The 27981-nt window shown below is 45.5% G+C and overlaps 1 protein-coding gene across 2 annotated transcripts in view; it reads left to right on the top strand.

Moving 5' to 3' along the window:
* The window catches only part of DCDC2C (doublecortin domain containing 2C), a 128401-nt gene that overhangs the window by 42237 nt on the left and 58183 nt on the right, over positions 1–27981 (top strand). For both annotated transcript variants that reach the window (XM_075923537.2, XM_089777059.1), the window contains exons 6-8: positions 2783–2828; positions 24775–24943; positions 27024–27124. In XM_075923537.2, the coding sequence (XP_075779652.2) occupies positions 2783–2828; positions 24775–24943; positions 27024–27124 (316 nt within the window). The remainder of the gene's footprint in view (positions 1–2782; positions 2829–24774; positions 24944–27023; positions 27125–27981) is intronic.

Below are 27981 nucleotides of genomic sequence, written 5' to 3'. Positions count from 1 at the left end.
CACATGCTTTATTTACCTGAGCATATGTAGTACAGCTGCTTGCAGCCTTACCAGAAGCTAGAGGCTGGCACTTTCTTTCCTGAGTGCAGCATCAGGGTCGGGGACGTTGAAATGCCACTGTGCATCGTAGGGGACATGGCCTATCCCCTCATGCTGTGGCGATGAAGCCATATACTGGATACCTGAACTCCAGCAAGGACCGCTTCAATGGCAGCCTGGGCAGGGCCCACACACAGGCCAAATGTACTTTTGGCCACTTGAAGGCGAGATTCGGGTGCCTCCTCACTTGCCTGGATGTGCGGGTGATGGTGCTGGCAATTTCCTCTTCCTTCTCCAGCTTATCGTCCATCTCCTCATCCTCTTGGGACCCCTTCCTGCGTGACAATGGGCATCTCCAGCCCCAAGTTAACAACAAGAGGTTGGAAGGGGCTGCACTGCCCCCCAAGATGCGATGGAGCTCATTAAAATAGGGGGAGGAGTGGGATCCGGCCCCAGAGCGAGAGCTGCACTCTCTGGCGTAGCCCTGTCATAGTTTCTTTACTTCGCTGTGCACCTGCTCGAGGCTCCTGGGGTGGTGGCCCCTCGCGGCCAGAGCCTTGGCCATCAGGCCATAGATATCAGCGTTGCATCATCTGGAGTGGAGTTCCTGGAGGGTCTCCTCCTCACCCTACACCTCCAGGAGGGCCAGGATCTCTTGCCCCAGACCACAACAGTGCATACCTTTTTTGTGCCCCTGGCAAGGTACTGGGAGCCTTGGCATGCTTGAGGTTGGGTTGTGGCTCAGGAGAATTGTGGCAGTGGCAGCCGCAAGGTGAGGTGCAGCTCCCAGGGCTGGCTTCCTGCCACAAGCCTTGTCCCGGCAGGAGACGGGAACTATACAGTTGTGATGAGTTTGGACAGAATGGCCAGCAGAGCACCTGTGTTATTTCCTAGAGGCCTCTTTTTTTCAAAAGAACAATTTCTTCTGTGTCCACACACGCCTTTTTCCAAAAAAGCTTTTTCGGAAAAAGTGTTCTTCCTTGGAGGAAGAGATTTACTGCTGTCAGAAGACCCCCTCAGTTTGTCGATAGAATACAATTCCAGAAAAATGCTGCAGTGTAGACATATCCTAAGGGAAGACATGATCACAAACATGTGAGTAGATCTGACAATCCAGCCAAGAGAGGTCAGTGGTACACACATAAAAGCTATCCCATTTCAGTACATTGCATGTTGGATACCAACTTTTAGGTTTCCAGCAAAAAGTTGCTGTTATCTTTTTTATGTATACATGTACTGGTATGGAAAAATGATATACAGTGAAAGCTTTGTTATCTGGCACTCGGGGGAACAGTGGTTGCCAGTTAACTGAATGTGCCAGATAACAAAGCAGCCCTTGCCAGTTCTGCTCTGGGGGAGGAGACTTCTCCCTTCCTGAAATAGAGCCAACAGGAGCTGATGGCCCCAGTCCTGGGGAGGAGCTCTGGGAGAGGAGGAAGCCTCTTCCCCAGGAGTGGGGCCAGCATCCCATCCAACACTCCAATTCAAACTTTAACTGGCTGGGGTAATGCTAGTTAACAGAGTTTTCCGGTTAACAGAGTGCCAGATAACAAAGCTTTTACTGTACCATAGTCATATTTTTGTATTGTATTTTTCTTTGTTACAATTTAAAAAAAACACAACATAAAATAGCTACCTATTCAAAATTATTTTTTTTAGTATAATTTTTCTCTGTGTATGTAGTTTCTGAAGTAAAAAAGTAATTTAAATAATTGAAGTAAGACAGATTGTATCCTTCCTCCCTGTCAATTGTTTATGTAACTGGCACAGGTAAACTAAAAAAGAAATTATGGTATAATTACAGTTAATGCTTCAGATGTGTAAGACAAAGTGTGTCACACAGTTTTAATACCATAGTTTGTCCAATTTATCACTGTTCATTATCATCCACAAAACAATAGATTTTGAGACATTATACTTCTCAGCTGCTCATAGTTGCTTAGCCTGGGACTCTAGAACCTGAGCCAAAGTGCACAAGTGTGCAGTACAGTCTTCAGTGTGTTATGAATATTGTCAAAAGCATGTACCACCAGTATTGTGTGTGCACTGTAGCCATGTCTACACTACAGATAAGATCGAAGCAGCCGTAGTTCATCTTCTGGGGTTAGAATTAGTGGGTTATTTGAAGTGAGCAGGAGCTCCTGTTGATGTCAGTAGTCCTACTTCTACAAGGAGTAAGGGGAGTTGAAGGGAGAGTGTTCTCCCTTCGACTTTCTGCAGTGTGGATGGCGCCAAAATTTGAGTTAAGATACTTCGACTTAAGCTACGCAATTAACGTAGCTGAAATTGCGTATCTTACTTTGAACTTATCCCCTAGTGTAGACCAGGGCTGTAGGTTTAGGAGATATAGAAATAGTCATGTCCTGTCAGCAGATTCATTGCAAGTAGTAATGGATGAAGTTGTCGATAAGTGGCATGGGTGTAGCAAATATATGGAGTCTTTTAATATTAAAGTTGAAGGGATGTGATTGGTTTTTGGAAAAACACTGCTAATAACTGAAAGTTATCTTTAAAGAATTACTAATGACTGGCATAAGCTGTGTAATCTTTTACAATGTGTTATATGCTGCCCATGTTGTATCTATTTAGTAAATGAAAAGAGTTCAATCTTTACAGTTGCTGCAAGTAGTACATTCATTTAAAAGATGTGTAAAATAGCAAAAAATGAATTGGCAATGGTAATAATTATTTTAGTTTAAAATTGACAGCTATTCATACTAATAAAACTATTTTTTATTTTTAGAATATATGGTGAATCTCCAAAAAGGCCCAGAAAGAAAAAAGAAAAAGTAAGTGAAAAAGTAAAATTAGTAATTTTTATACTTTTGTTACAATCTATTTTAGTGTTCTGTTGTACAATCAACATTTTAGAAACAGTAAAATATTTAAATGTTAACGTTTTGATAAATATAGCTCCTTACATATTGGAGAATGGAAAATCTGCTGTAATTTATTTTTCAACTCAAATGGTTATTTTTCAACTCAAATTTTAGGTTTTTGCCACACCAAGTAGATAAAATGCAGATAAATATGAAAAATATATTGATATATTTTAAAACTGGGCAGTCCTTTAAAATTTTTCTTTCTAATCCAGTTGAAGAAAATGATTACTCACTCTCTATTTTGGCTGCCTACTGCATTGTGGCTTTACTTGTTTTGTAAATCCCAATGGAAGATTCAGTAGTTTCATTATTTAAATTTAGAGACATGAGATATTTAAGAGAAGAATCCTCACCCTATGAAATTGCGTTAAAAATATTCCCAAATAAACCAAAAATTGTATTGCTTCCTTTATCTATGTCACCATCAATTGTCTGTTTAGTCTGTGAACATTTAGGAGCAATGAACTAGGAGCTAGATTATAACACATTTTCTGTCCTATTGATAATCAGGGACTACTTCAGTGAGTGACTGCTTATCAGCGGACTTATTGTTTTTCAACAAAATGAATTAGTATCAGTTCCTGCTGTGTTCTAATGGGCATAGTAAGACCCGATACCAGGTAGTTTTGTTGCAATACAAATAATAATTTGAGAAGAAGATCCATTTTATTTTATAACTGTAAAGCACCGTGTGTGCTTGGCTGCTTTATAATGATTAATAATTCAGTTAAAATTAAATTAAGAGAGCACAATGATTACATAGTTAAACACCCAAAATACATTGAAGTTCTGTTGATACTACAAGTTGCACCTCCCCAATCTGGCACCTTCGGGACCTGAGTGGTCCCAAACAAGGGAGTTTTCCAGACCAGAGGAGGTCAGACCTCAGGCTGTCCCAGGGCTATCCTCCTGGCCATGACCCCAGCCAGTGTGTTGCCTCCAGTTCGCTTTCTGAGTTCTGCTGCCCCCAAACCTCTGGGGGGGCTCATCTCCACGCCACCCGTCCCACTCTGGCCAGCAGAGCTCCTCTCTGAGTGGGCCTCACTCTGTGGCAGGGTTCCACTCCCCTGGCTGGCAGGGCTCCCTGCCCCTGGCTGCTGGTCTGCTGGTGAGGGTTCCCTGTCCCCAAGCTACTGACCCTATGGCCTGCCAGCTATTTGCAACCTCTGTAGTGGGGGCTCTCTGCTCCAGCAACATCCATGGTCCTGCTAGACCAGAATGTCTTGGACCACAGAGGTTCAACCTGTAACATAAAACAGAAGTATACTGGCACTGTTTCATTATATAAAATACAAGGTGCCTTGTAAAAAACCTATATTGATTTTTGTGAGCAACATGAGAGTAATGTACTCTAATTATGTGGCTTCTAAGACCCCTGATGTCATCCAGCCCCCCTCCCCTTCCAAAATTTATACGAAGGGGGTCCTTGCTGAAGACTTTTAAAGATCTGCATGGATGAGAGGAATATGGAATGAAAGATGTCTGAAAGAATATGGATTTGGGGCGGTAGGCAATCAGATGGGTGTACAGCTATAATTTGACCCATTGAAAGAGACAATTGAGTATTCTTTGAGGAACATTCTAAGGCTTATGTAGATTTAGGAGGCTTCCAAAGAGACTCCTATGTTCACAAGAAGCAACATGATTCCTAGGAGTTAAGACTCACTACTGTCCTCAAGATTTCCATAGTACTCTTCTGTTTATGACAAGTATCAGAGGAATAGCTGTGTTAGTCTGGATCTGCAAAAGTGACAAGGAGACCTGTGGCACCTTATAGACTAACAGATGTATTGGATCATAAGCTTTTGTGGGCAAAGACCCACTTCGTCAGGTGCATGTAGTGGAAATTTCCAGAAGCAGGTATAAATATGCAGGCCAGAATAAGGCTAGAGATAACGAGGTTAATTCAGTCAGGGAAGGTGAGGCCCACTTCTAGCAGCTGATGTGGAGGTGTGAACACCAAGGGTATGTCTACACTACCCCGCTAGTTCGAACTAGCGGGGTAATGTAGGCATACCGCACGTGCAAATGAAGCCCGGGATTTGAATTTCCCGGGCTTCATTTGCATAAGCTGGGAGCTGCCATTTTTAAAACCCCGCTGGTTCGAACCCCGTGCAGTGCGGCTACACGGGGCTCGAACTAGGTAGTTCGAACTAGGATTCCTGTTCCGAACTACCGGTACACCTCGTGGAATGAGGTGTACCGGTAGTTCGGAACAGGAATCCTAGTTCGAACTACCTAGTTCGAGCCCCGTGTAGCCGCACTGCACGGGGTTCGAACCAGCGGGGTTTTAAAAATGGCGGCTCCCCGCTTATGCAAATGAAGCCCGGGAAATTCAAATCCCAGGCTTCATTTGCAAGTGCGGTATGCCTACATTACCCTCCTAGTTCGAACTAGGAGGGTAGTGTAGACATACCCCAAGAGAGGAGAAACTGCTTTTGTACTTGGCTAGCCATTCACAGTCTTTGTTTAATGTTTATCTCTAGCCTTATTCTGGCCTGCATATTTATACCTACCTCTGGAAATTTCCACTACATGCATCTGAGCTCACGAAAGCTTTTGCTCCAATACACCTGTAAGTCTATAAGGTGTCACAGGACTCCTTGTTGCTTCTGTTTATGACAGTGAACAGTAGCAGATTCTTTAGAGGAAAGTACAAGAAACTCTGTGATGGATAATTGTGGTATAACCCACCCATAAAGGAAGATTTAGCCTAAATCCTAGCTTGTTCCCTGGATTTTTATCTTTTTTATAATTTTTGTATATTTTCTGATGTAACTAATATCCATATAAACTATATATACATTATCTTTTGAATTCTGCTAAACTCTTTGCTTCAGTGTTGTCTTGTGACAAGATCTACAGGGTGGGGAACCTTTTTAGGCGGGGGGGGGGGCACTGACACACAGAAAAATCAGTCATGGGCTGCACACAACTGAGAAGCAAAGAAATCAAAAAACAAAAACTAGCCCCCGACTGAAAAGGAGAGAGACACTTCCCACATTCCCCTTGCATACCGGGGCCTACAGGGGCCCAACCTACTTGACGTGGCCCCTGACTGAAAAGGAGAGAGATACTCCCCATATTCCCTCACACACCAGAGCCTACAGGGGCCCAACCTAGTAGATTTTGTGTGCTCTAGTCCCACAATGGGGCAGCATTGGGGCTGGAGCACCAGCACGGGCTTCCAATACTAGGGGAGGGCCTGAGCCTTGGGCCCCAGATCCAGGCAAACTGGGAGCTGCATCCAGCCCCCAGACGTGAGGTTTCCCACCCCTGATCTATAGGTTGATTGTACATTGTACAAAAATGGTTGGTTTGTTGTTATTGGCTGTCCCATTGCTTTTGTGTTATGAGGAAGGGTACACGATGGCAGTCAACATAGCTGCTCTGCAACATTTATTACTTTATGTAACATATTCCTTCTGTTTTGTTTCTTTTTAAATATAACAGCACTAATCTTTTCAATTTTTCTTTATATGGAAGTCTATAATATAAAAAATAAACATGTTCTTGTGACTAAAATGAGGTAATGTATACTTGCAAAGAGATTTTTCTATGACTATTATCTGCACAGCTATTTTTTCTCTTTTAATCCTCCAGACTTATTTACCTCTGATAATATTATGTCTATGTCAGTTGCTGCTTCATACTAGTTACCATAACAAGAAAATAACCCTGAAATGATGTCACAAAAATTTTTGATTCTTGTGGTACATTCAGAGATTAGAGTACAAGTTCTGCCATGACTGAGTCATTATGCAATTCCCATGAGTTTATTGATGTAAGTCACTGTAGGTTTGGGACTCTAGTGAGGTTGCAGAAGCTTTTATATTGTGGGGTTGATGGCAAAGAATATAGCAGACTTAATTTTTTTCTCTTTATCTGTTCTCTTAACTTGACAATTTAACAGCTCTAAAGTTTAAAGATAAGAGTTTATTAAAAATAACTGAGATTATTTTCCCATATTGACAAGATTTGTGTATGAGCTGAAAATGAAATGTTAGGGATGTAGTAAAGAGAGCCTGAAGCACAGGGCCTGGTGTGAAACCTCAGGCTTAAACCAAAGTTAGGCCATGCTGTGAAATGAAGTCAGGTCCTGTATTAAAGCAGATGTGTACAAGTTCACTGCCCAGTTTGATAGGGTGTGGTTACAGAAGACCTCTTGGGGATGCTTTTTGGAGTGCTGACAAAGCCACTGACACTCGCCTCTTTGCTTCTGGGACTTCTTACCACCCTGTCATTCTGGACCAGATCCACTGGTTTTCCCCAGCTAAGGCACAGAGTTGAGATCACCGTTCCCCAGAAGAGCAATATAGACACTGAACCTCTTCTGAGGAGAATGCAATTTCAGGCCACAGCTTCCAGGAAATCAATCCCCAAATGGGATCAGAACCCCAAATACAGTAGACTTCTGATAATCCGGCACCTTTGGGACCTAGGTGGTGCCAGACTATCAGATATGCCGGTGTATCAGGAGGTCCTGGTACAGCTGCACGGCTTAACAGCTGGCTGGGACACAATCTCCCTCCCTCTCCCTTCCCCTTTCCTCTTCGCTTCTCCTCCATGCTGTAACTGATTCTCCTCCCCCTCCCCTCTCTTCGCTTCTCTTTCTCTGTGCTGTAACCTGATCTCCTCCCCTCTCCTTTCCCCTTCGCTGAAGCAAAATGCTCTTTTCCATACTGTAAATGATCGCTCTCCCCTCTCCCCCAACCTTATGCACGGTCGGGGTACAGCCAGCACATGTGCTGAGCGGCAGGCTTTTTAATCAGCTGGACAGGAGCACTTGACATTTTGATGCCGGAGTAATGGGAGTGCCGAACAACTGGATGCCGAACTATAGGAGTTTTACTGTAAATCATTCAGGCAAGCCCTCTTTAATCGTGAAAGGAGGATGTGCGCACTGATTGCTCCCCCCCCCCACACAGGTAACAGTTATTTATACTAGGCTTAATAGTAAATAAAAATGATTTTATTAAGTACAAGCAGTAGGATTTATGTGGTTGCAAGTAAAAACAGGCAGAGCAAAGTATATTACAAATTTAAAATAACAAAAAAACATATAGCTAGTTCTAACATACTAAAGCTTTATCACATACTTTCCCTAAAATTGTTTTTATTTTAGCTAAGCCTCCAAGCTGGAGAAGATCTTTTCCCCCTTGGGTCTCCTGTTCATTCTCTTGGGACTGACATGCCAGCCAAAGTCAAAGGGACAGCTCGGTTCCCATTGTTTTATAGATTTCCCCTTTGGGTGAGAACTTGGAGTTTTCTCCCACTTTCTATGAAGAATTACCTGGCTAGAGCCTACCATTTGGGGCAGTTACATGACTTTCTAAGACCAGCCACTACTTAGACTTAAAGGACAAAGGAAACTATTTATAGTTGATCACCCAGGCCTTGAGGGAAACATTTTTTATGGCCTTCATTTGCACATTTAAAACCATAAACTATTCCATACTCCAAATTTCTAACTTTACATACAAGTATGTTACACACACCAAAATAAGATATACAGATCCAGCAGACTGAGACATTAAAATTCATAGGTTACATGAGCTATGTTGTCCAAAGCATCATCAAGTTATGCACATTTGTGTCAGTAAGTCAGTTTCATAAAGCATGGGGAGGGGGTCTGTCACACCCAGTACAGTTGGAAGGAAGTTGGCTAAAACATAGGAAGTCTGAAGTAGTAGGTACTGGATATTCATGTAAGTACATTCCTGAGAGATGGTACAGGAATACACCAACCTTGAGAAAGACAAGGATGGGGTGATAGAATAATGGATAGAGTTGCAGAGTTGACCCCTGAGAGGAAAGACGGTACTAAAAAGGGGTTTCACCCCACATCCATTGTCTGGCCTGTCATGAAGGTGGCTCAGTAGGCTGTGACCCTTGCCTTTAGTAAAAGGACAAGAGGCTACGCTGAGGACCACAGCAAGCCTCTGAGGCTAACACTAATGACCTAGAAGTGAAGGACTCCCTGAACATGGGCGGTTGGTGATGTAGGCAAGGGAAGACACAGACTTTCTCAAACTGCTTACATGACCGACTGCCTAAAGCTGGGGCCGCTGCCGGGGAAGGCTGGAACCACGGTGTGGGAGCCTGGCTCCCCTAATGCCCAGGGAAGGCTGGAACCACAGCCCAGCAGCCCATCTCTTCCTAGGTGCTGGAGAAGGCAGCCCAGCTCAGCAGCCTGGCTGCCAGGGGGTGGGGATGTGGCCACAGTGGGGCAGCGCGGCTTTCCCCGGCTTCTGGGGAGGGCCTGGCTGGGGGCTTCACGATAGCCCCAGCTCTCCACGTGGCCAGGCAGTATTGGGCTGGGGGTAGGTGGGGCTTGGATCCAGGGGTGGGGCCTTGGGCAGAAGGTCTTGGCTTTTTATAGCTGGACTTTTACCCAATGTCCATGCCCCTGAGGCAAGGCTGGAGCTCTGCCAGAATAACTAGATCTACCTTGCATTGCTTGGGTTCTTCAGGGAAAGGGGCTAGGATATGGGGGGTGTGGGAGTGGCTGGCCAGAGGCAGCATGGGCCACATAGCCAGGCTGCGCAGCCAGGCCACTGGCTGCTCCCTGGGGCATGTGGCTTGTACAGTTGAAGAAGGGTCTAATGCATCCCCAGTATGATTTCTTTTGCTAGATTAATTGTAAATGGAGGTCCAAGGAACAGTTCAGAGCACTGGATAAAATTTGTTTCTATTGTTTATTGGAGAATAATTTGTCTAGTTTCACTGCCCATTTTTTTCTAGGGAATCAGCATTTAATTAAAATTTGCTGGCCAAGTATGAATTCAATGTTGCCATAGGTTTTGGCAAACTGAGTAATATTTGAAGAAATGGGTGGAGGCGCAGACATTGGGGCCAAACAGATGGGAGATGGCATATTTAAACTGGATATGTTGCCACTCCAACTTAGTCTATGAACTGAAACTTTCTTTTAATATTGTAAAAGGGGAAAATATATACTTTTCAATAAATTAACGACAGTCCCTTTCCTAATCCAGTTTGGCCAGATGACAGGGTTGCCTGCTCTAAAGTTTTGAGTTACCACAAATAGAGGTGTGGGTTTGTAGAAGAAGGTGACTTTTAGAATTAGTAGGTTTGGCATGTCATGTATTTGTGGCTGCCAGAATAGTTGGTAATTGTTCTTTAGGGAATCAGTAGTAATCCAAGTGCAATATATTGGAAAGGTGTAAGGCAGCAACTAATTCTTCTTCCATCTGGGGCTAATCTGAGGTTCTATAGCAATGAGGAATGAGCCACTGTGCTTCTTGGCTAAAGACTCAATAAAGTTTAAAGTTTTGACAGGGAGCTGTAATCTTTGACAGGAGATTCTGTTGTTGTTTTTTTTACCAGCACCCCACAAGGACCTGAACATGGTGTCAGTTTTGGTAAATAAAACAGGATGTGGAGAAAGAGAGAATTCAGAATAAAAAGGATTTGGGAAGGGTATTCATTTTTATTTTTTTTCTCCAAAGAGGCAGAGTTAGCACCTGTCATTTATTAAATCATGATTAATGTGGCTAGGTTTCCCGTGGCTATGTTTTTAATGTAATGAGGGAACAGGAGGGCCAAGCACCTGTGGAGCATTTGTTAGTATCTTAATATCCCAATGTGAGAGCCACTGTCAGCAAAATCCAATAAGATCTTACTTATTCATGATTTATCCTAACTTATTCCGTAGTCAGACAATTTACCAAAGTTGTCCACTATAAGGATATTAAGTATTGGTTAATTAATTGAGTACTTGATGGAACTACCATCATTTACTTGATTAGTTGATGGGGAGGGATGCTCCTGCTGCTACTCTGCACTTTTTAAAGAGCCTGCCGCAGTGGGGTAAGCTCCCATGGTGGCGCAAGCCAAGACTGAATTGCTGCAGCTCTGCCTCCCCTGCCCCCTCCCGCACCATGGAGATGGTTCTGAGGGGGAACCAGCTTTTAAGCCAGCTCCCACTAGCACCACTTCTGCTCGCCCCACCCTTTGCTGCCTCTGATACAGAGGCAGTGTATGGGGGGAAGTGACTAGTCGAGTACTCACTCGACTACTCGATAAACCTGTGCTTATTGGGTAGTCGAGTACTTGACTAGTCTATTGTTTGTACACTATTTGGATTTGCTTGATTTGGATTTTTAATAAATAGGAGGATGTAGTCTACATGCTGAAGGATTTTTATCTCCCGAGGCTCTGATTTGATCCCTTGAAACCCTTGGTTCCCTAATTCATTCCACATATGGTTCTAATATTAGATTGAATATGGAGAGAAGAGGGTGAATTGTTTAGTTGCCTGTAGCATATCAAAGAGAGGGGATATTGTGCTATTTAATAGGATATAAGAATTGGGATTTGAGTATAACTGCTTGATCCATGAAATAAAGCATTTCCCCAACACAAATTTATCCAGGGTAAGAAACATATCTTTCCAGTTGAGTCTGTCAAAGGCTTTCTCTGCTTCAAGTGAACTGATTGCATGGGAATTTGAAGAGTGTAGCTGGAATGTCATAACATTAATACAGTGGTTCTCAAATTTTTTGGCCTATGGATCACCTGTCTCAACGTACACCTCTCCATGGATCACCAGTTGCTAATGGAAACTCATTGCTAATTACATAGATCTGCCTGAGTCATTTTGCTAGTGCTGCAGCTAGGGAGAATGGTTTAATTTAAAATATTAAACAGATAAAGGGTTTTAAATTTCTCATGTTAGTTTATCAAACTTCATTTTAAAGAAAGTAAAATATTAACTTATGTCCAACACAAAAGGTTTCAATGTTTTCTTTATTTATGGGAGGGTGGGGAACCTTTTTTAGGGTAGGGCTCTGACCCACAGAAAAGTCAGTTCAGAACCATACAAGTGAGAAGCAGAAAAACTCCAAAAACCACCAACCCTCACTGATGTGGCCCCCAACTGAGACACACTTCTGTGGCACTCCAGCCCCACAGGGAGAGGGAAAGGGACAAGGAGGACTGATGTTCAGGACTTCCCATAGGCCAGATTTACTTTCCTGGGGTTCTGGAGTCAGTGGATTTTATGAACCCCTTAGGCTCCGGAGTGGGGACAGAAATGGGGTTCAGTATGTGGGACAGGGCTGCCAGCAAGTGGGATAGGGATGGGGGTGCAGGATCTGGGAGGGTGGGAGTACCTAAGGGGGAGAAGTTGTGAACTCTGGATGAGAGGTATGGTGCAATAACAGGCACCATACCTCTCATCCAGAGGTAGTAGGGTGTCTGGTCAAGAGGGAGGATGCAGGAGCAGGCTAGGGTAAGGTGTCTGACCTGGAGGGAGGGTATCTGACTAGCAGGAAGGGTGTAGGAGTAGACTGAGGGTAGGGTTTCTGACCGGAGGAAGAGTGCAGCAGCAGGAGCAAGCTAGAATTGCGGAGTCTTGTTGGGAGGAGAGGTGTGAGTGAGGGGGATTGGGATGTGGTTGTCTGGGCATGAGGAGGGAGGCTTACCTGGCTTTGTACCCCCTTGCAGCGGGGAAAGCCTCCAGACAGCACATCACTTCACTGCCATCTTCCTCCTATGGGGAGCCTTCTCAGCTGCAAGGCTGGAGCCCAAGCTCCAGCTTCTGGCTCAGAGGGCATGAGGTGGGGGGGAGGTGAAGAAAGCCCCAACCTTTCCAGCCAGACTTGGCTCACAGAGAGGCAGACCAGCTCCGAGAGTTTGAGAATTCATAGTGCTAACCTGTGGCACTATTTGTGTCGTATGAAATGAACAGATGAAAACTAGAGTCATCTTGAAACGGGTAACACTGTAATCAAAAGCATTTCCCTCTCTCCACTGTTCATTATGTACTTGCATTCTAGTGCAAGGCAGCTTGCTTTCAGTACCGATAAATATAGGCAGTCCCCGGGTTACGTACAAGATAGGGACTGTAGGTTTGTTCTTAAGTTGAATCTGTATGTAAGTCGGAACTGGCGTCCAGATTCAGCCGCTTCTGAAACTGACCAGCGCCTCACTACAGGAAGCCCGAGGCAGATTTGCTCTGCCCCGGGCTTCCTGGAATCAGCCACTGATCAGTTTCAACAGGCTGAATCTGGACGCCAGTTCTTACATACAGATTCAACTTAAGAACCCCAGGCGTCCCCAAGTCAGCTGCTGCTGAAATTGATCAGCGGCTGATTCCAGGAAGCCTGGGGCAGAGCAACTCTGCCTTGGGCTTCCTGTAGTCAGCGCTGGTCAGTTTCAGCAGCGGCTGACTTGGGGACGCCTGGGGCAGAGCAGCTGGGGTGCTGCTGGGTTGCTCCAGTAGCGCCGCTCCTCGGCGCTACTGGACCAACCGAGCAGCACCCCAGCTGCTCTGCCCCAGGCGTCCTGATTCAGCCGCTGCTGAAACTGACCAGCAGCTGCTGAATCAGGACGCCTGGGGCAGAGCAGCTGGGGTGCTGCCCGGTTGGTCCAGTAGCTGCACTAGCTGCGCCCCCCCCCCAGCAGACCAGGGAGACGCGGGAAGCGGACCGAGACGCACCGTGGTCCCGCCACCCTGGTCCTCCGTGGCTTTGCTCCCCGTCTCCCTGGTCTGCTGGTCTCCAGCAGACCAGGGAGACACGGAGCAAGGCCGCGGAGCACGCGGACAGCAGGACAGCCGCGGCGCGTCTGGGCTGTCCCGCTGCCCGTGTGCTCCGCGGCTTTGCTCCCCGTCTCCCTGGTCTGCTGGAGATCAGCAGACCAGGGAGACGGGGAGCAAAGCCGCGGAGCACGCGGGCAGCGGGACAGCTGCGGCACGTCTGGGCTGTCCCGCTGCCCGCGTGCTCCGCGGCTTTGCTCAGCATCTCCCTGGTCTTTCCAGCAGACCAGGGAGATGCGGAGCAGCTTTTCTCGCCCCGGAGGACGCGGGCGGCGGGACCGCGGCGCATCTGGACGTCCTGCCGCTCCCGTCCTCCGGGGCAAGAAAAACCCCGTTCGTAACTGCGGATCCAACATAAGTCGGATCCGCGTAACTCGGGGACTGCCTGTAACCATTTTCCATGACTACTCTATTGAATGTAATTACTTTGCTTCGCCAGGTTTTTTTTTTTTTTTTGGCCAGGCTAGTTTAATGGGCTCTCAGCTTGCTCTGTGCATGAGATCTGGGGTGAGCCAGGCCGGTGTGGGGCTCAGTCCACAGCCAGCAGCAGTCAAGAACTCTTCCAGTTGCTCACCCCACCCACACGGCGCTGTCTCCTCCAGTTTGTGCTGCCGTTCCAGCTGCTTGCCATAGTGTGCGCGGTAGAAGGTGTCAAAAGTCGAAGAGGAGTGTGGTGGGTGCAAACCTTGATCTGTGCCTGCGTGGCACTGGCCGGCACCCCCAGCAGCTTGTACAGTCCTATGGCTGTACACCCTCTATGGCGCTGCACAAATGGGTGTGGCCCAGCAGGCAGTATGAACCATGGGCAGCGAAGATGGTGGCCGGCACCCTGGTGTTGGGGGGACATAGCCAGTGAGCCTTAGGTGCTGGGCTCCATACTGGCCACTGGCTCCAATCTCTTCAGGCCCATTTCTGCATGGCTCATGTTGATGTACCCAGAGCACTAGGTCTTGGTTTAGGCTCAGAGGGTGTGCGGGGAGGGAGGTGAAGAAAGCCCCAACCTTTCCCGCCAGACCTGGCTCACGGAGAGAGGCATAGCGAGTGGTAATTTCAGGGACAAGGCAGTATCTACGATAAATGTGAAACATTCCCATCACCGATCAACATAAAGAAGGAACACCATAGTGCAACTGTTAGCAAATGTTTTCTTTTAATACATATGTAGAATAGATATGTGTCCTATAATGGAAAACACAGACTCCTCTGGTCTTGCAGGGGGCAGGACTTGAAGACCTCCTGAGGTCTCTTCCAGCTCTATGATTCTATGACGAGATTCACTTGAGAAAACAGTAAAATATCTTTTTCGGGCACCTTCAGTCATTTTGCATGAGGACATGGATTGACTTCTGTACAGGCTTCTGCTTTCTTCATTTAGGTCCATCTAAGATTGTCTTGTGAAACAATTTTTTTACTATCTGTGTTTTCTAATCTATTACAGTAATGCTGAAATGTAACTAGGTTTCCAATGTTGCATGGTTAGTGTTGCATAAAAAGCCTCTGCCTGAGTTATTACTTGATTTTTACACATACATTTTCTGGAAATACACTAAATTGTAAGATCCTACTAACATATGGCTTAGAGACTGACAAAAACCTCCTGCTGACTGCATTGATGTGGGGGTGGGGGGAAAATTGTCTTCTAAGTCACTTCATTACTGTTAATTTGTAAATGATTCTCTGAAGCTTTGTAACTGCATTGCCTTTTAAACTCTGCAACTCATTGTAATCTTTGTTAAACCTTACAACGTGCTGTAATTTTTGTAAAACCTTACAACTTTGTAACTCTCAGCAACTTTGCTTTATAAGTTCAGAAACTTACTGTAAGTAATCTTTGTAACTCTCAGCCACCTTGCGTGTAACTTGCTCTAAACTAGTGGTTCTTAAACTGTGTTCCGTAGCACACTGGTGTGCTGCGGAGAACAACAGAATTCAAAATGGCTGCCCTTAAAGGGGCAAGCGACCTTTATTTTTCTCAATAACTCCCCCCCAATCTTTTTTTTTTTTTGCTCAACAAAAAATCTTTGGTGTTCTTCATAAAAAAAAATTATTGTTTGGTGTTCCTCAATCTTAAAAAGTTTAAGAAACACTCCCCTGAGATATGAATGTGTGGGTGATTGGATACTGTTGTGTATTTAAAACTTCAAGGCTGGGCACATGGTGAGGAGTCATCATACCAAGGCGGAGCAAACAAAGAAGACTGCTGCTCTGCTTGATCAAGGGAAGTCTGGGCATGCTCTCTGGTGATGAAGATGGATGAGTCATAGGAGCTATACAGAGGCAATAAAAGGAGAGAGCATGTGGCAGAAGCCCCCCCCTTTTTTCTCTTCTTGTGAAGCTCCTCTTTCTACAGCCAGTTTCTTTCCTGACCAGCTCCCCTGCCATGATCAGCAGACAGACCCTCCAGAACCAACACGCCTTGGCTCCTTCTGCAACCCATATGCCTGTGTAAGTGTGTGAGTGCCTGAGGGCAGGAATGAATGTGTGTGAATGAGTGAATGAATGTTGGTGTGTGTGTGATTGTTTGTTTGTTTGTGTGAGAGAGAAATAGCTGGTTCCCTCTTTAGTTTAAACCTTTGATGGCAGCTCTATCTTCTTTAGTTTATTGAGTCATCCACCTTTGTCACCAGAGGGTATGCCCAGTGTAACCCTGCCTGGTCTCCAGTAGGAATTTTTGGGGGTAACAGCACTTTTTTTTACTCTTCAGTAATTGTAACTTCTAAATATGGATAAGTTAAATGGTGTCTATTTTTAAGTTTATTAAGAACATTGTGGTGGGAAGCCTGGGCCCTGGGACTGCATGTGGCCCCTTGGAGTTCTATGCCTGGCCCCTGAGACATTTTATTTACTGTTGCCCATACATGGGGTTGCTCGATTTTGCTGGTTTCCAGCCACATAGTTATTTTCCTACTGGTATTACTAAAGTGACATGCATGTAAAATAAAACCATGTGAAGTGAGGTGCATGCTGATTGAATACAACATAGATTGCATCCAATCAAAGTGCTGCTATGGTTCTATCAGCACACCCCGCAAATTCTAGCTATGCAAATGCAGTGAGTAAAACTACCCTATCCGGGGAAACCATCTTGGTTATGATAATCTTGTGGTCCACTGAGGATATGTCTACATTTCAGGGAAAAGTTGAAAAAAGATACACAAACTGCGGTTCACAATTTGTGTATCTTTTTCTGCTTTTTTCTGTAAGGGTAACAAATAACAGCTGTTATTTCAAAATAACTTTACCAGCATCTTCACAGCCATTTTTTAAATGAAATTGAAATAGCAAAGGGCTTATTTCAAAATTGGTAAACCTCATTCCACGAGGAATAGCACCAATTTCGAAATTGCTATTTTGAAATAAGCACTGTGTAGAAGCTTATTTTGAAATAGGGGGCCTCCAGCCCTTCCCAGGGTGCCCTGATGGCCACTCTGGCCCCAACCAGGAAAACTTCTCTCCTCCCCTTCCCCCTCCCCCACACTGCAGTTGCTGTACCTAGGGTTGCCAGGTGTCCGGTACTCACCCGGACAGTCCGGTATTTTCAGCTCCTGTCCAGTAAAAAAATTCAGAGAATACCGGATACCTAAAATATCCAGTATTTTCTGAATTTTTCCCTGGCCAGGAGGTGAAAATGCTGGGCACCTGGCAACCCTACAAACACTCAGCGCCCGGCTTCTTCCCCCTCCTCCCCGAGCCCTCCTCTGGCTCCCAACATCCCCAGCTCACCGACCCCAGCCCACATGCTTACCTGGTTCCCCGAGGCTGCCAGCACAAAATGGCTGCCGGCCAAAAAAAGACCTAGGGGAAGCAATGCTTTCCCCTGGGTCTTAGTGCTCAACCTTTCCCCTGTTCCTATCCCTAACTCTGAAAGGGGACATGCATTTAATGCTGTTTTATTTTATTTTTTTTTGGCTTACTTGGTGTCTTTTTTTTTTTTGCGCAACAAGTTTGGTCTCCCCCCCCTTTTTTCCCCTTCAACAGAATTTTTTCCCGTTTTGTTTTGGGGGGGGGGTGTTTCGATATTTTTATTTCCACCATCTGGCAACCCTAGCTGCACCTGACCCAGTGGTCCCAGCATGCACCAGGCAGCCAGTGCCAGCCAGCCCTCCACTACTCCCCAGGAGCAGTCTGTCAGCTCCCAGGGGCCTACCAGGGGCCAGAAAAGGCGGGTGCCTTCCTGGTCCAGTGCAGAGATCATGGACCTAATTCAGGTTTGGAGGGATGCCTCCAACGTCCATGATCTCTGCACTAGGTGGAGGAACATGGCCGTCTACAGGCCTGCCAACCTGGCCACCAAAGGCCACATGTGAATCCAGGAGCAGGTTCACATGAAAATAAAGGAGCTGCAGCAAGTGTATACCAGGGCCACAGGGGGCAGCTCCCAACCAGGGGCAGACCCAGATCCCTGCCCCTATTTTGATGCCCTGGACTGCATCCTGGGGGGCAGGACGGTCCATGCCTCCCAGGTGGTCATCGATCCTGGGGCAGAGGGCCCTGACCAGGAAACAGAGGAGGAGGAGGAAGAGGAGGAGGGCTAGGAGCTGGAGGGAGCATGCTGTACACCCAGGACCCCTGAGCCGTCCCAGCAGGCCTGTCGCCGGTGTCGTCCGAGGCCGGGAAGGCAACGACATGTGAGTGCCATCACTGTCCCCTTATGTGGAGGGTGGGGCGGGGGGTGGGCGGGAGAAGGAGAACAGGGATCGCGTGTGTGGCCCTTGCTGACCATGGATCACGCAGCAACCTGTACATGTGCCATACCACCCCTGAGCATGTGGCCCCTGCTGGCTGTCATACAGCGGCCTTGGCCTGTTACCCATATGCATGTTTGTATGAAGGCACATGACATGCTCCTGACCCCAGGGTAGGACACTACACAATGCCCTCCCTCCAGAAGTCCCCTCTACACAGAGGAAGGGGACATCTTCCTCTCCTCACTCCCACACTATATACAGCACAGGGGCATGGGTGCAGTCCTGGGCCAGCTCCCACTCCCAGGGATAGCAGGACATGTGGAACATGGCCTGTGCGCAAGCACATTGGCTCCGATGGTGCAGAAACCTGCCGTCCTTGCCTTGCAGAGGGGGGTTGGGCTTCACCCATTGTGTCCCCAGGGATAACTGACCACTTCTCTTGTTTCTCCACAGCCGCAGCAGCTGCGAGTGCACAGCGCACCTCCCCCCCCCCCCCCCCAGGACATTCTCCCACACCTGGGCACTCATCAGGAGAATCCGTAACCAGGAGTACCACCAGCGGCAGCGCCACTGGATACTGCGAGGCCAGCACCGCACCCAGGACTACTGGGTGCATGAAGACTTGCAGCTCCGATGGGAGAGCTGGCAGGAGCTGCTTGCCCATGGCTGTGCCATGTGTGACCACCTGCAGACCCTGGTGCACAGATTGGTGCCTCCTGCCGCTTCAGCCCCTGGTGCCAGCTACCACTCCTCTTCCCACTCCTGCTCCCCCTCCCACATCTTCCTTCCCACCCTCTCCTCCACCCACCCCGGGGATGCTCTCCCATGTGGGCTGGCAAGACCCCCAACCCTGAGCTTCTCTTCCCCTTCCTCTCTACCCCAGTAAGCTCAATAAAGAGAGTTTGTTTTCTTCAACACATGTGTCTTTATTTTACATCGGGAAGGGGGATTAGAGAGGGGTAAGTGGAAGGATGTGAGGGTGGAATGAGGCACAAGCCCCCAGTGGGGCACACCAGGGAGACTTTAGTCCTCCTCCATTTGGAGGCTCTTCTGCAGGACCTCCCAGATACAGACAGCCTCCCGGTGGGCCTCCCAGCTGGCAGCCATACGAGGCTGCATGTACAGGCCAGCCAAGTGGAAAGCCTCCCCCTTCCTCTCGCACAAATTGTGCTGCACACAAAACGCTGCCACCACGTGTGGAATATTCCGCTCAGAGAGGTCCAGGCAGGTGAGGAGGCATCTAAAACAGGCCTTCAGTCAGCCAAAGGCACCTTCCACCACAATGCGGGCCCTGCCGAGCCTGGCATTAAAGGCCTGTCGGGAGGGATTGAGGTGTCCCATGTAGGGCTTCATGAGACAGGGTTGTAGGGGATAGGCCACATCCCCCACCAGGCATACAGGCATGTCCACATCTCCAACCCTGATGTGGCGGTCGGGGAAGAAAGTCCTGGCATGCAGCCTCTAGCACATGGAGGAGTTGTGGTAAACCCACGCGTCGTGTGCTTTGTCGGACCATCCCATGTTAGGGTACGTCTACACTGCATCCCTAGTTCGAACTTAATGTCCATGAAGTGGCCCTGGTGGTCAGACACAGCCTGCAGGATGATGAAGAAGTATCCCTTCCGGTTTATATACAGGGAGGCCTGGTGTTCCGGGGCACAGATGGGGATGTGCGTCCCGTCAATTGCCCCCCGCAGTTGGGGAAGCCTAGGCCGCCAAACCCCTCAATCACCGCGTCCACATCAGTGAGGCAGATGACTCTGCAGAGCAGCACTCTGTTGATGGCCTTGATCACCTGCAGAAGGACACACAAAACTGAGAGTCACTGGGGTGCCAGGGTGGCTGAGAGTGCCCCCTCCCTGCCACTGCCCCGCTCCCCCATTCCCCAGGAGCAACCCACTCTGTAATCCTGGCCACCACGGGCAGTCCTTAGTGTGGGCGGGACAGAACAAACCCTCCCAGGGAGGGGACTTTCACCACCTCCCCCCCTTTTCCCTAGGGCAGCCCATACCCTTCTTACACCTTTCCCTCCTGGCACAGTGGCAGAGACTGCCATACCTGCATGAGCACTGCTCTGATGGTGGATCTTCCCCTGACTAACTGGTTCCCCACGGATCAGTAGCTATCCAGCGTGGGGAGCTTCCAAAGGGCGATGGCCACATGCTTGTGGAGGGGAATGGCAGACCTCATGTGTGTGTCCCGTCGCTGCAGAGCAGGGGCAAGCCACTCCCAGAGCTCCATGAAGGTGTCCTTCTTCATCCTAAAGTTCTGGGTCTATTGTTAGTCTCCCCAGTGCTCCAGGACGATGTGGTTCCACCAGTTGGTGGTGGTGTCCAGATGCCAGATGCGGCAGGGCACGCTGGCATCCAGGAGATGCAGCTGCTCCTCCACATACCCCAGGAGGGTCCAGATAACGGCCTGGTGGTTGGGCTGCAGCAGATGCTGCGAGGCAGCCTGCAGAAACTGCTGCCAAACTTGCAGCAACACATGCAAAAGAAGCACAAGAGTGCCCAGGGGCAGCTCCAGCTCCATGCTGGAGAGTGCTGTGGTGTCCCAAGTGAGGGCAACCAGAGCACACACAGAAAAAAATGCTTTGCTGTCTCTTATCAAGGTAGGCAGGCAAGCAGGGAAACCTGAGAACTGGCTGTCCAGGGGTCCCTTTACGCACAGGCCTCAGATAGCCTCAGGCAGCAGCCACACAAAGTAACTCCTGACCTGATGCCCTGCCGGAAGTGGTTTCGGCTGGCTTTAAATGCGATTCAGCATCCAATCAGTGTGGACGCGCTATTTCGAAATAGCAAAAGGCTATTTTGAAATGCGTTTTGTGTGTAGACTTGGTTTTTTTGAAATATCTTATTTTGAAGTAACTATTTCGAAATTAGATATTTCGAAATAACGATGTAGTGTAGATGTACCCTCAGAGGCTTTTTTGAAATATGGCCTATCTACATAGGGCCAAATTTTGGAAAAACTCCTCTTTCAGAACATCCCTTATTCTTCTCACCGAGAGGAATACAGCAATGCTGGAAGAACACGTCCGCTTTTTTGGAAACTGTTCCAAAAAAGCGGATACGTTCCTTGGATGTGGCAGAGTTTTTCCGGGTTACTGGAGGTAGTCTAGACATAGCCTGAGATAAATGTAAGGGGACTGTTACCCCTTACTAAAACTCTGTGGGAGTTTTTTGGTTTACCAGCTTCAGAAGGGGAAGGGTTCATGAGACTGACAGATCCCAGAGACAATGGAAAGCAGTCAACACTCCAGCTCAGCCTGACTGACAGCTTGTAAGTGGGGATTGTTCTGGCTCTCTTTGAGAAAACAGGGAGCTGAAAGAGCAGAGCGAGCTGTGTGCAGAAGAGGTCCTGCAAAGACAGAGAGCTGAAAGAGGAGTACAAGAAGAAGTCCTGCAGCGACAGAACCAGACACAGACAGGCCAAGCAGGGCAGACCCTGTGTTGAGCAGCAGACTGGCAGTGCTCAGAAAGCCAAAAGGAACAGAGAAGCAACACAAGGAGCTGGAACTGGCCAAGCAGCACAGCCTGCAGCTGGATGTGGTGAGCTACTGGGACCTGCAAAGTGTGGGGAAAGGCTCTGGACTGGGAGAGGGGTCTGGCCACTTAGAGACTGAGGCTGTGTGGTCACTGCCAGTGCAAGCGTGTCCAGCCTGCAGCCCCTTGCAGCACTTCCAGGGCTTCTAAGGAAGAGACTGTGAACTGTCCTTATGCTCTGCAGACTGCTGTGTTGATGTCCCTGTGCTACAGAGCTGGGCTGTGTGTTCTCATTTAACCATTCTCATTGTTTCTTATTCTATTCTCTTTAATCAGTTGATGTTTAATAAATTGTATTTGCTTTGAACCTTATGAAGTGATCACTGGGCCAAGAAGGCCTGCAGTGTAAAGAGAGCACCTCGGAGTGGGGACACCCTAACTCCTGCCCCTAGTGACTACAAGGTCGGGGATTAAGCCCCAGGAAACCTGGGCCCAGCCTTGTTGGGGTTTCAAGGGCTCTGCTACTCAGGAGAGTGGAGGGGGAGCCCTCAGGATCAGGGAGCTGTGGGGTAAAGGAAGTGGGAGCGGGGACTCAGATCCTTTCGCTGGTTCATTTCACCGGGGTGTATAGAAGCCAGGAAAGTTCCCCACAATAGCGGGACCATTCCCCCGCTTACATAAAGGAGTATCAGTCATGTGGGCCAAGGTTTCCCATCACTGATCTAAAAGGTGCCAGAGCAAAAGCTGAATGAATGAGAATCAATCGCTTGATAAAATGCTCTGTTCTGTTCTCTGAAGCATTTGGAACCAGCCATTTCAGAGGACAGAACTCTGGACTAGATAGTCCTTTAGTGTGACCCCATATGATTATTCTTATGTTCTTATACAAAGCAATAGAAACTGACAGCCTTTATGTATAAATAAGCCCAGTGTATACATAATTACAGTGAAATCTTCTGTGTACTGCCGCCACTAGCATCATTTTACCCAACTGAGAAACTACATCTAGAAATGAGAAAGTAGTTCAAACCCCATGCCGATTTCTGCTTTGGATTACGGTTGCTAGGTAGGATGATAATTAGCATCAATTATGATACTTCAGTGAGAACTGGACTGAGACTACGTGCTAATTTCAGATAGGTCATGGAAAAGATATCAGATATTCGCTACATTCAGTCACTTTCAATCCAGTATGGACTGTAAGAAGTGACAGATTCTGAATTCTAACTGTGTATTTTTATGGATTTTAAGGCAATATAGGTTAAACCTAAAAGATGCCAGTACTGGATATAAATCTGCTATAAGAGTTCTGTTCTGCAGACAGTTACTACTGGGCATAGTGCTTACTGTTGTGACATGTCTCCCTGACTGTAAAATAGGGACAGGTATATTTGTGGAAGAAGTTCAGTGGAAGTTTGCCTTTTTTACAGCAGTGCTGAACTTGACCTCTTGGGTGATTTTTGATGTCTTACTCGTAACAAAGTCAAAAGTGAATTTCCTTTGAAATTTAAATGATAAAAATTACAAATATATTCTAAAATAAAATATTTTATATTCAGTTTTTCAGTTCTCCATGCATGTTGCCCTAGCCCAAATATTCATTAGCCATATATAATAATCTGTACATTATTTGGTTTGAAATTAAACGAGCAAATGTACCATGCACAATATTGTTAATTGACACTGTATATAGATGTTATGATGTTGCTCCATTTTTCAGCACTTGCTAATGTTAGTATTTCCAGTGTCTTATATGGCAACCAACATTGACACCACTTTGCCATGTCACAAGTATTATTTTGTTAGACAACCCTTTAAATGATGCTATAGGTTAACAACAATTAATGTAACAGTAGCACTGCTGATTCTAGCAGTAATAGAATCATGTACTTATATTTTAGATTGCATAGATATTAAATCTGCAAAATCTTTAGTATTTGGATTCATAGCAGTAATAGCCAACATCCTCTATTGACATTTCTCTTTTGTATTAGAATTGCACTACGCTAGAGGATTGGGCTGAGGTGATGAAACTTCTTTGAAATATAGATGCACCTCATGCATGCACACACATGTACCTATAATAAATTGTAGTTGCAAGTTTCTGTTGGAAGCTCATAAAGGGGCAAAACCAAGAGGATTGCAAGTAGGGCTGGCTGGGAATTAGAACATCCATTCTGTAGGAAATGCCAACATTTTACATTTTTTGTGTTCCAAATTGAAGAAAAAACTAAACTTTGAAGTTTCCTATCAAATGAAAACCACCAAATATGGCTTGGAACTTATCAAACATTTCATTTTGATAAAATTGAATCACTTCATTTAAAAACATGTTCATGTAATAACAAAATGTTTCATTTCATCTTTTCATTTTGTCTCATTTTAGACTTAATATTAAAACATTAATGTGCATACCTATATTGCATTCTTTTATATTACATATAATTCCAAGTCTGGTTAGTCTTTCCCCATGTCTTCATGCTATAGCTGGATAAGCATTGCTATAGAGAGAGTTTTATTGTCTATATACATGTATGTATAACGTGTATATATAACTTGTAAGTATAACTTCTCAGTATTATGACCCTGCCTACAGAGGAAATCTAATGTACATCCTCCCTGAGTGTCACCACACTGAAGAACCTTGCAGCATCTTTGAAAAAAGCATAGTCATAATTCTGAGGCACATGCATCCTAAATCTACAACTTAAAAATATGAAAATCTACATTATAAGAGCAATAATCATGATTTGGATTAATTCTTTGCCATTGTAAATTATAGTCACAGTCTGATTATGGAAAAAGGCATTATAGGCTAATGGAAATGGCTTTTATAGTACAGTAAAATTGATTAAGCAATTGAATAATTATTAATAGTATAGAATCCATTTAATCTCCCATTTTCATCTGTTCCTCTTGGTGCTGCCCTGTAACAGTAGCAATGCAAATAGAAGGATCTTCTAAGTAACTAAAGCAGATATATGTGAAGGATGCTGAACTTCATTGTTGTTAATGCTGAATGTTCACAATTGCAAACAAATTATTTGGGCATAATTAACAGTTAATATAAAAGAGAGTTAATCATGTGGCTGTTCTCTGTTTAATGTTTCTTGTAGTCAGTGAAATACAGTGCAAGTCATCAACCTCCATGTAGACCTTCAGCAAAATCAGAAAAAAGTCCCAAACCAGCTGATGGGAAAGCGCAGTCAGTTTTTTATGCCAAAGAGAGCAAAGAAGGCAAGAAGGCAAGACCTGAAAGGGCTACACCCCTACCATCTGATAAGGGTAACGTGAAATACTGCTGTTGTTGTGAAAGGCAACAGTAGGGTTTTAAGAATTTTATTTGGATGAACTATTTAATTTTTATCTTGTTTAAGTCTATAGAGTGGTTGCTGAAACGTTTCCATTACATATAATGTATGAGAAATAAAAATATATATTGTTCCTTCAGAAGTACAGAGAAGAGACAAAACCTAAAATTTTAAAATGTAGGTGCATATAGACTGGCTTCTTAATCCATAATTTCTTCACTACGTCCAAATCATTTGGTCAGCTATTTTAAAAAGGATTATGGTGTACATAACAGAGTAAAAAACATCTATTTATAATATTTATATTACTTTTTTTAATACAAAATTATACTTTAGGAAATAAACATAGTGGCTGTGTCTAGACTGGCAAGTTTTTCCGCAAAATCATTTGATTTTGCAGAAAAAGTTGTCAGCTGTCTACACTGGCCACTTGAATTTCCGGAAAAGCACTGACAATCTCATGTAAGATCGTCGGTGCTTTTCTGGAAATACTATGCTGCTCCCGTTTGGGCAAAAGTCTTTTTCTGAAAAACTTTTGCACAAAAGGGCCAGTGTAAACAGCACAGTAGTGTTTTCCGCAAAAAAGCCCCGATCGCGAAAATGGCATTCGGGGCTTTTTTGTGGAAAACCACGTCTAGATTGGCCACGGATGCTTTTCTGCAAAAAGTGCTTTTGCGGAAAAGCATCCTGCCAATCTGGACGTGCTTTTCCGAAAATGCTTTTAATGGAAAACTTTTCCATTAAAAGCATTTTCGGAAAATCATGTCAGTGTAGATGTAGGCAGTATGTATATGGTATATCTACCATGTATATTTGTATGTATATTCTAAACCTTTCTTAGATAGTGAGTTCATTAGATGGGAGTGAACGGGGAGAAAGGGAGGTGCGGGTGGTCAGGAACCCAGCTATTGGGATTGAAGTGGGAGGCTAAGGCCTGAGTTGTAGGGGACTTGAGAACATAGTGTGAGGTCAGTCTAGAGGGTCAAGGCCACAAGCAGCAGTTTGTACTAGTGTCATGCCATAGAATCAGGTTCTAGGTGAGGTCAATGAACCTGCCAAATTAGGGTTAGTAGAATCAAGGCATGGCAAGGCATTAGAAGTAGAGCAGGGGACCAGAAACAGAGGTGCCAGAAGCAGAGCTGGGGTGTGAGATCAGGTATCAAGAACAGGGTTAGAGTCAGGAACCAGGAGCAAAGAAAGGCATCAGGAGTGTGCAGCAGAATCTATTTGCAGCAGCAAGCCAGGGAAGGTCCCAAGTAGTTGCACAGAGAGCTTCAAGATGTTTACCCTTGGCCTTAAATAGCGTTCTTGGGCCAATGAGGCAATAAAGCAGGTACTGTCAATCAGGACTTCTGTAGGTGGGATATCCACTATGCCCGAACCGATAGGACTCATAATCTTCTGTTTCCTGCTTCACTAGTGCTGTTAGGTAGTAATGTGGATGGAACAGAGCCCCAGCTCCTCACTTGCCTATCTCTTTTTATATGGAAGTTTCTTCTACACACTTCTCAGTATATTAGAGACTGTGTTTACCTGTCTACTTATATTTATATGTCACCTAGCACAAAAAGTCTAATCAGGGTCTCTACATACTTTAATATTAAAGTATACAAATTGCTGCTCTTCATTCTGCTTCTAACTTTTGAATGTGCAGTCTTGCTATTTGCCCTTTACTCTTCTAAGTCACGAAGACTGATAATTTAGCATTTTTAATCTGTTTCTTTAATAGTTTTAATTTACTGAACATTAATATTTGTGCTGATACATAACCCTTTCTTGGCCAAATGTGCTGCACCATGCTTCCTAGTAAGTCCTTTCAGGCAAAAATAAAATATTTCAACAGGGATACATTTTTTACTTTGAAAAAAATTAGCTTGTACAACTTTTGGAAATAAAACCAAAATTACTGTTTTTCATATTATAGAATTGATTCTTTATTTACTAAGAAAAATAACTACTTTTAATAATCCTAATTTGGTGAACAAGGAACTGCGACATGTTCATGGAGGTGTACAAGCAGTATTTTATAATTGATGCTTTCCATTACTTTGCAGCACCAAGTATTTTTAAAGCTGGTAAACCCCGGGGAGAAGTTCAAGGGGCAGCAGAGGTACAAGAAGACAAAAATCTGAAAGTGGAGATGCCCATCGATCAGGTAAATTCAAGGCAGATTTCTTTCCCTCTAATAAATTAATTAGTATAAAATATTCTTGGCCCTTTAAAATAGAGAGAAAGAATTCAATTAGTATATTCTCTCCCTCCCTCCTTCTCTCTTTGACAGGAATAAGGTAGAAATAGATTTCTTTGAGTCTCTGGACAAAGCAACCCTTTATTTAAGTTAACTATAGGTGGGACCTCCCTGGTCCGGCACCCTTGGGAGCTGACCTGCCACAAATGAGGAGATTTGCTGTACCAGGAAGGGTCCCTCCCCGGCTGGCCCATGCTAAACTGCTGTCCCTTCCTTCCCTCCCTGTCCTCTGCCCTCCCAGCACCCTGTTCCCTCTCCCCTGCCTCCAGCCGCAGAACTCTGTCCCCATAAAATGTATAATTATAAATGCTTCATTTTAGATTTAAATAGCATGAATAAAAAACAGACCATTTATTTCATAATGATAAACACGTGATTTTAATTTTATATATCGCATAATTTAAAAATAAACTGTTTATCAGAGTGTGTAAGTAAGACCTGGGGATAGCAAGTGATGGACAGGAAGAGAATAGAGAGGGCGGGGCTTCATTGAAGGGGCGGGGCAGTAGATCTTTGCCTGTTCTGAGATTTAAAAAGTGATCTTGGGTGTAAAAAGATTGGAGACCACTGGTCTAGTGGGTCTGTGATTACACTGAACACCCTGGGATTTGAACTCTGGGTCCCTGTTTGAACTCAGGTCCCAGCTTAACTCAGGCTTAGACCCTCTCTAGAGTCATGGGACCCTAAGTCTGAGCCCTGCATTTTCACGGTTTATGTGTAGATAGGAGTTACGCTTGACCCTGAATTTGAATCCATGGTTTACA

The sequence above is a fragment of the Pelodiscus sinensis genome, chromosome 3 (assembly GCF_052426305.1).
Source record: "Pelodiscus sinensis isolate ZL-2025 chromosome 3, ASM5242630v1, whole genome shotgun sequence".
Lineage (NCBI taxonomy): Eukaryota > Metazoa > Chordata > Testudines > Trionychidae > Pelodiscus > Pelodiscus sinensis.
This window is presented reverse-complemented; position numbering and strand designations above follow the sequence as displayed.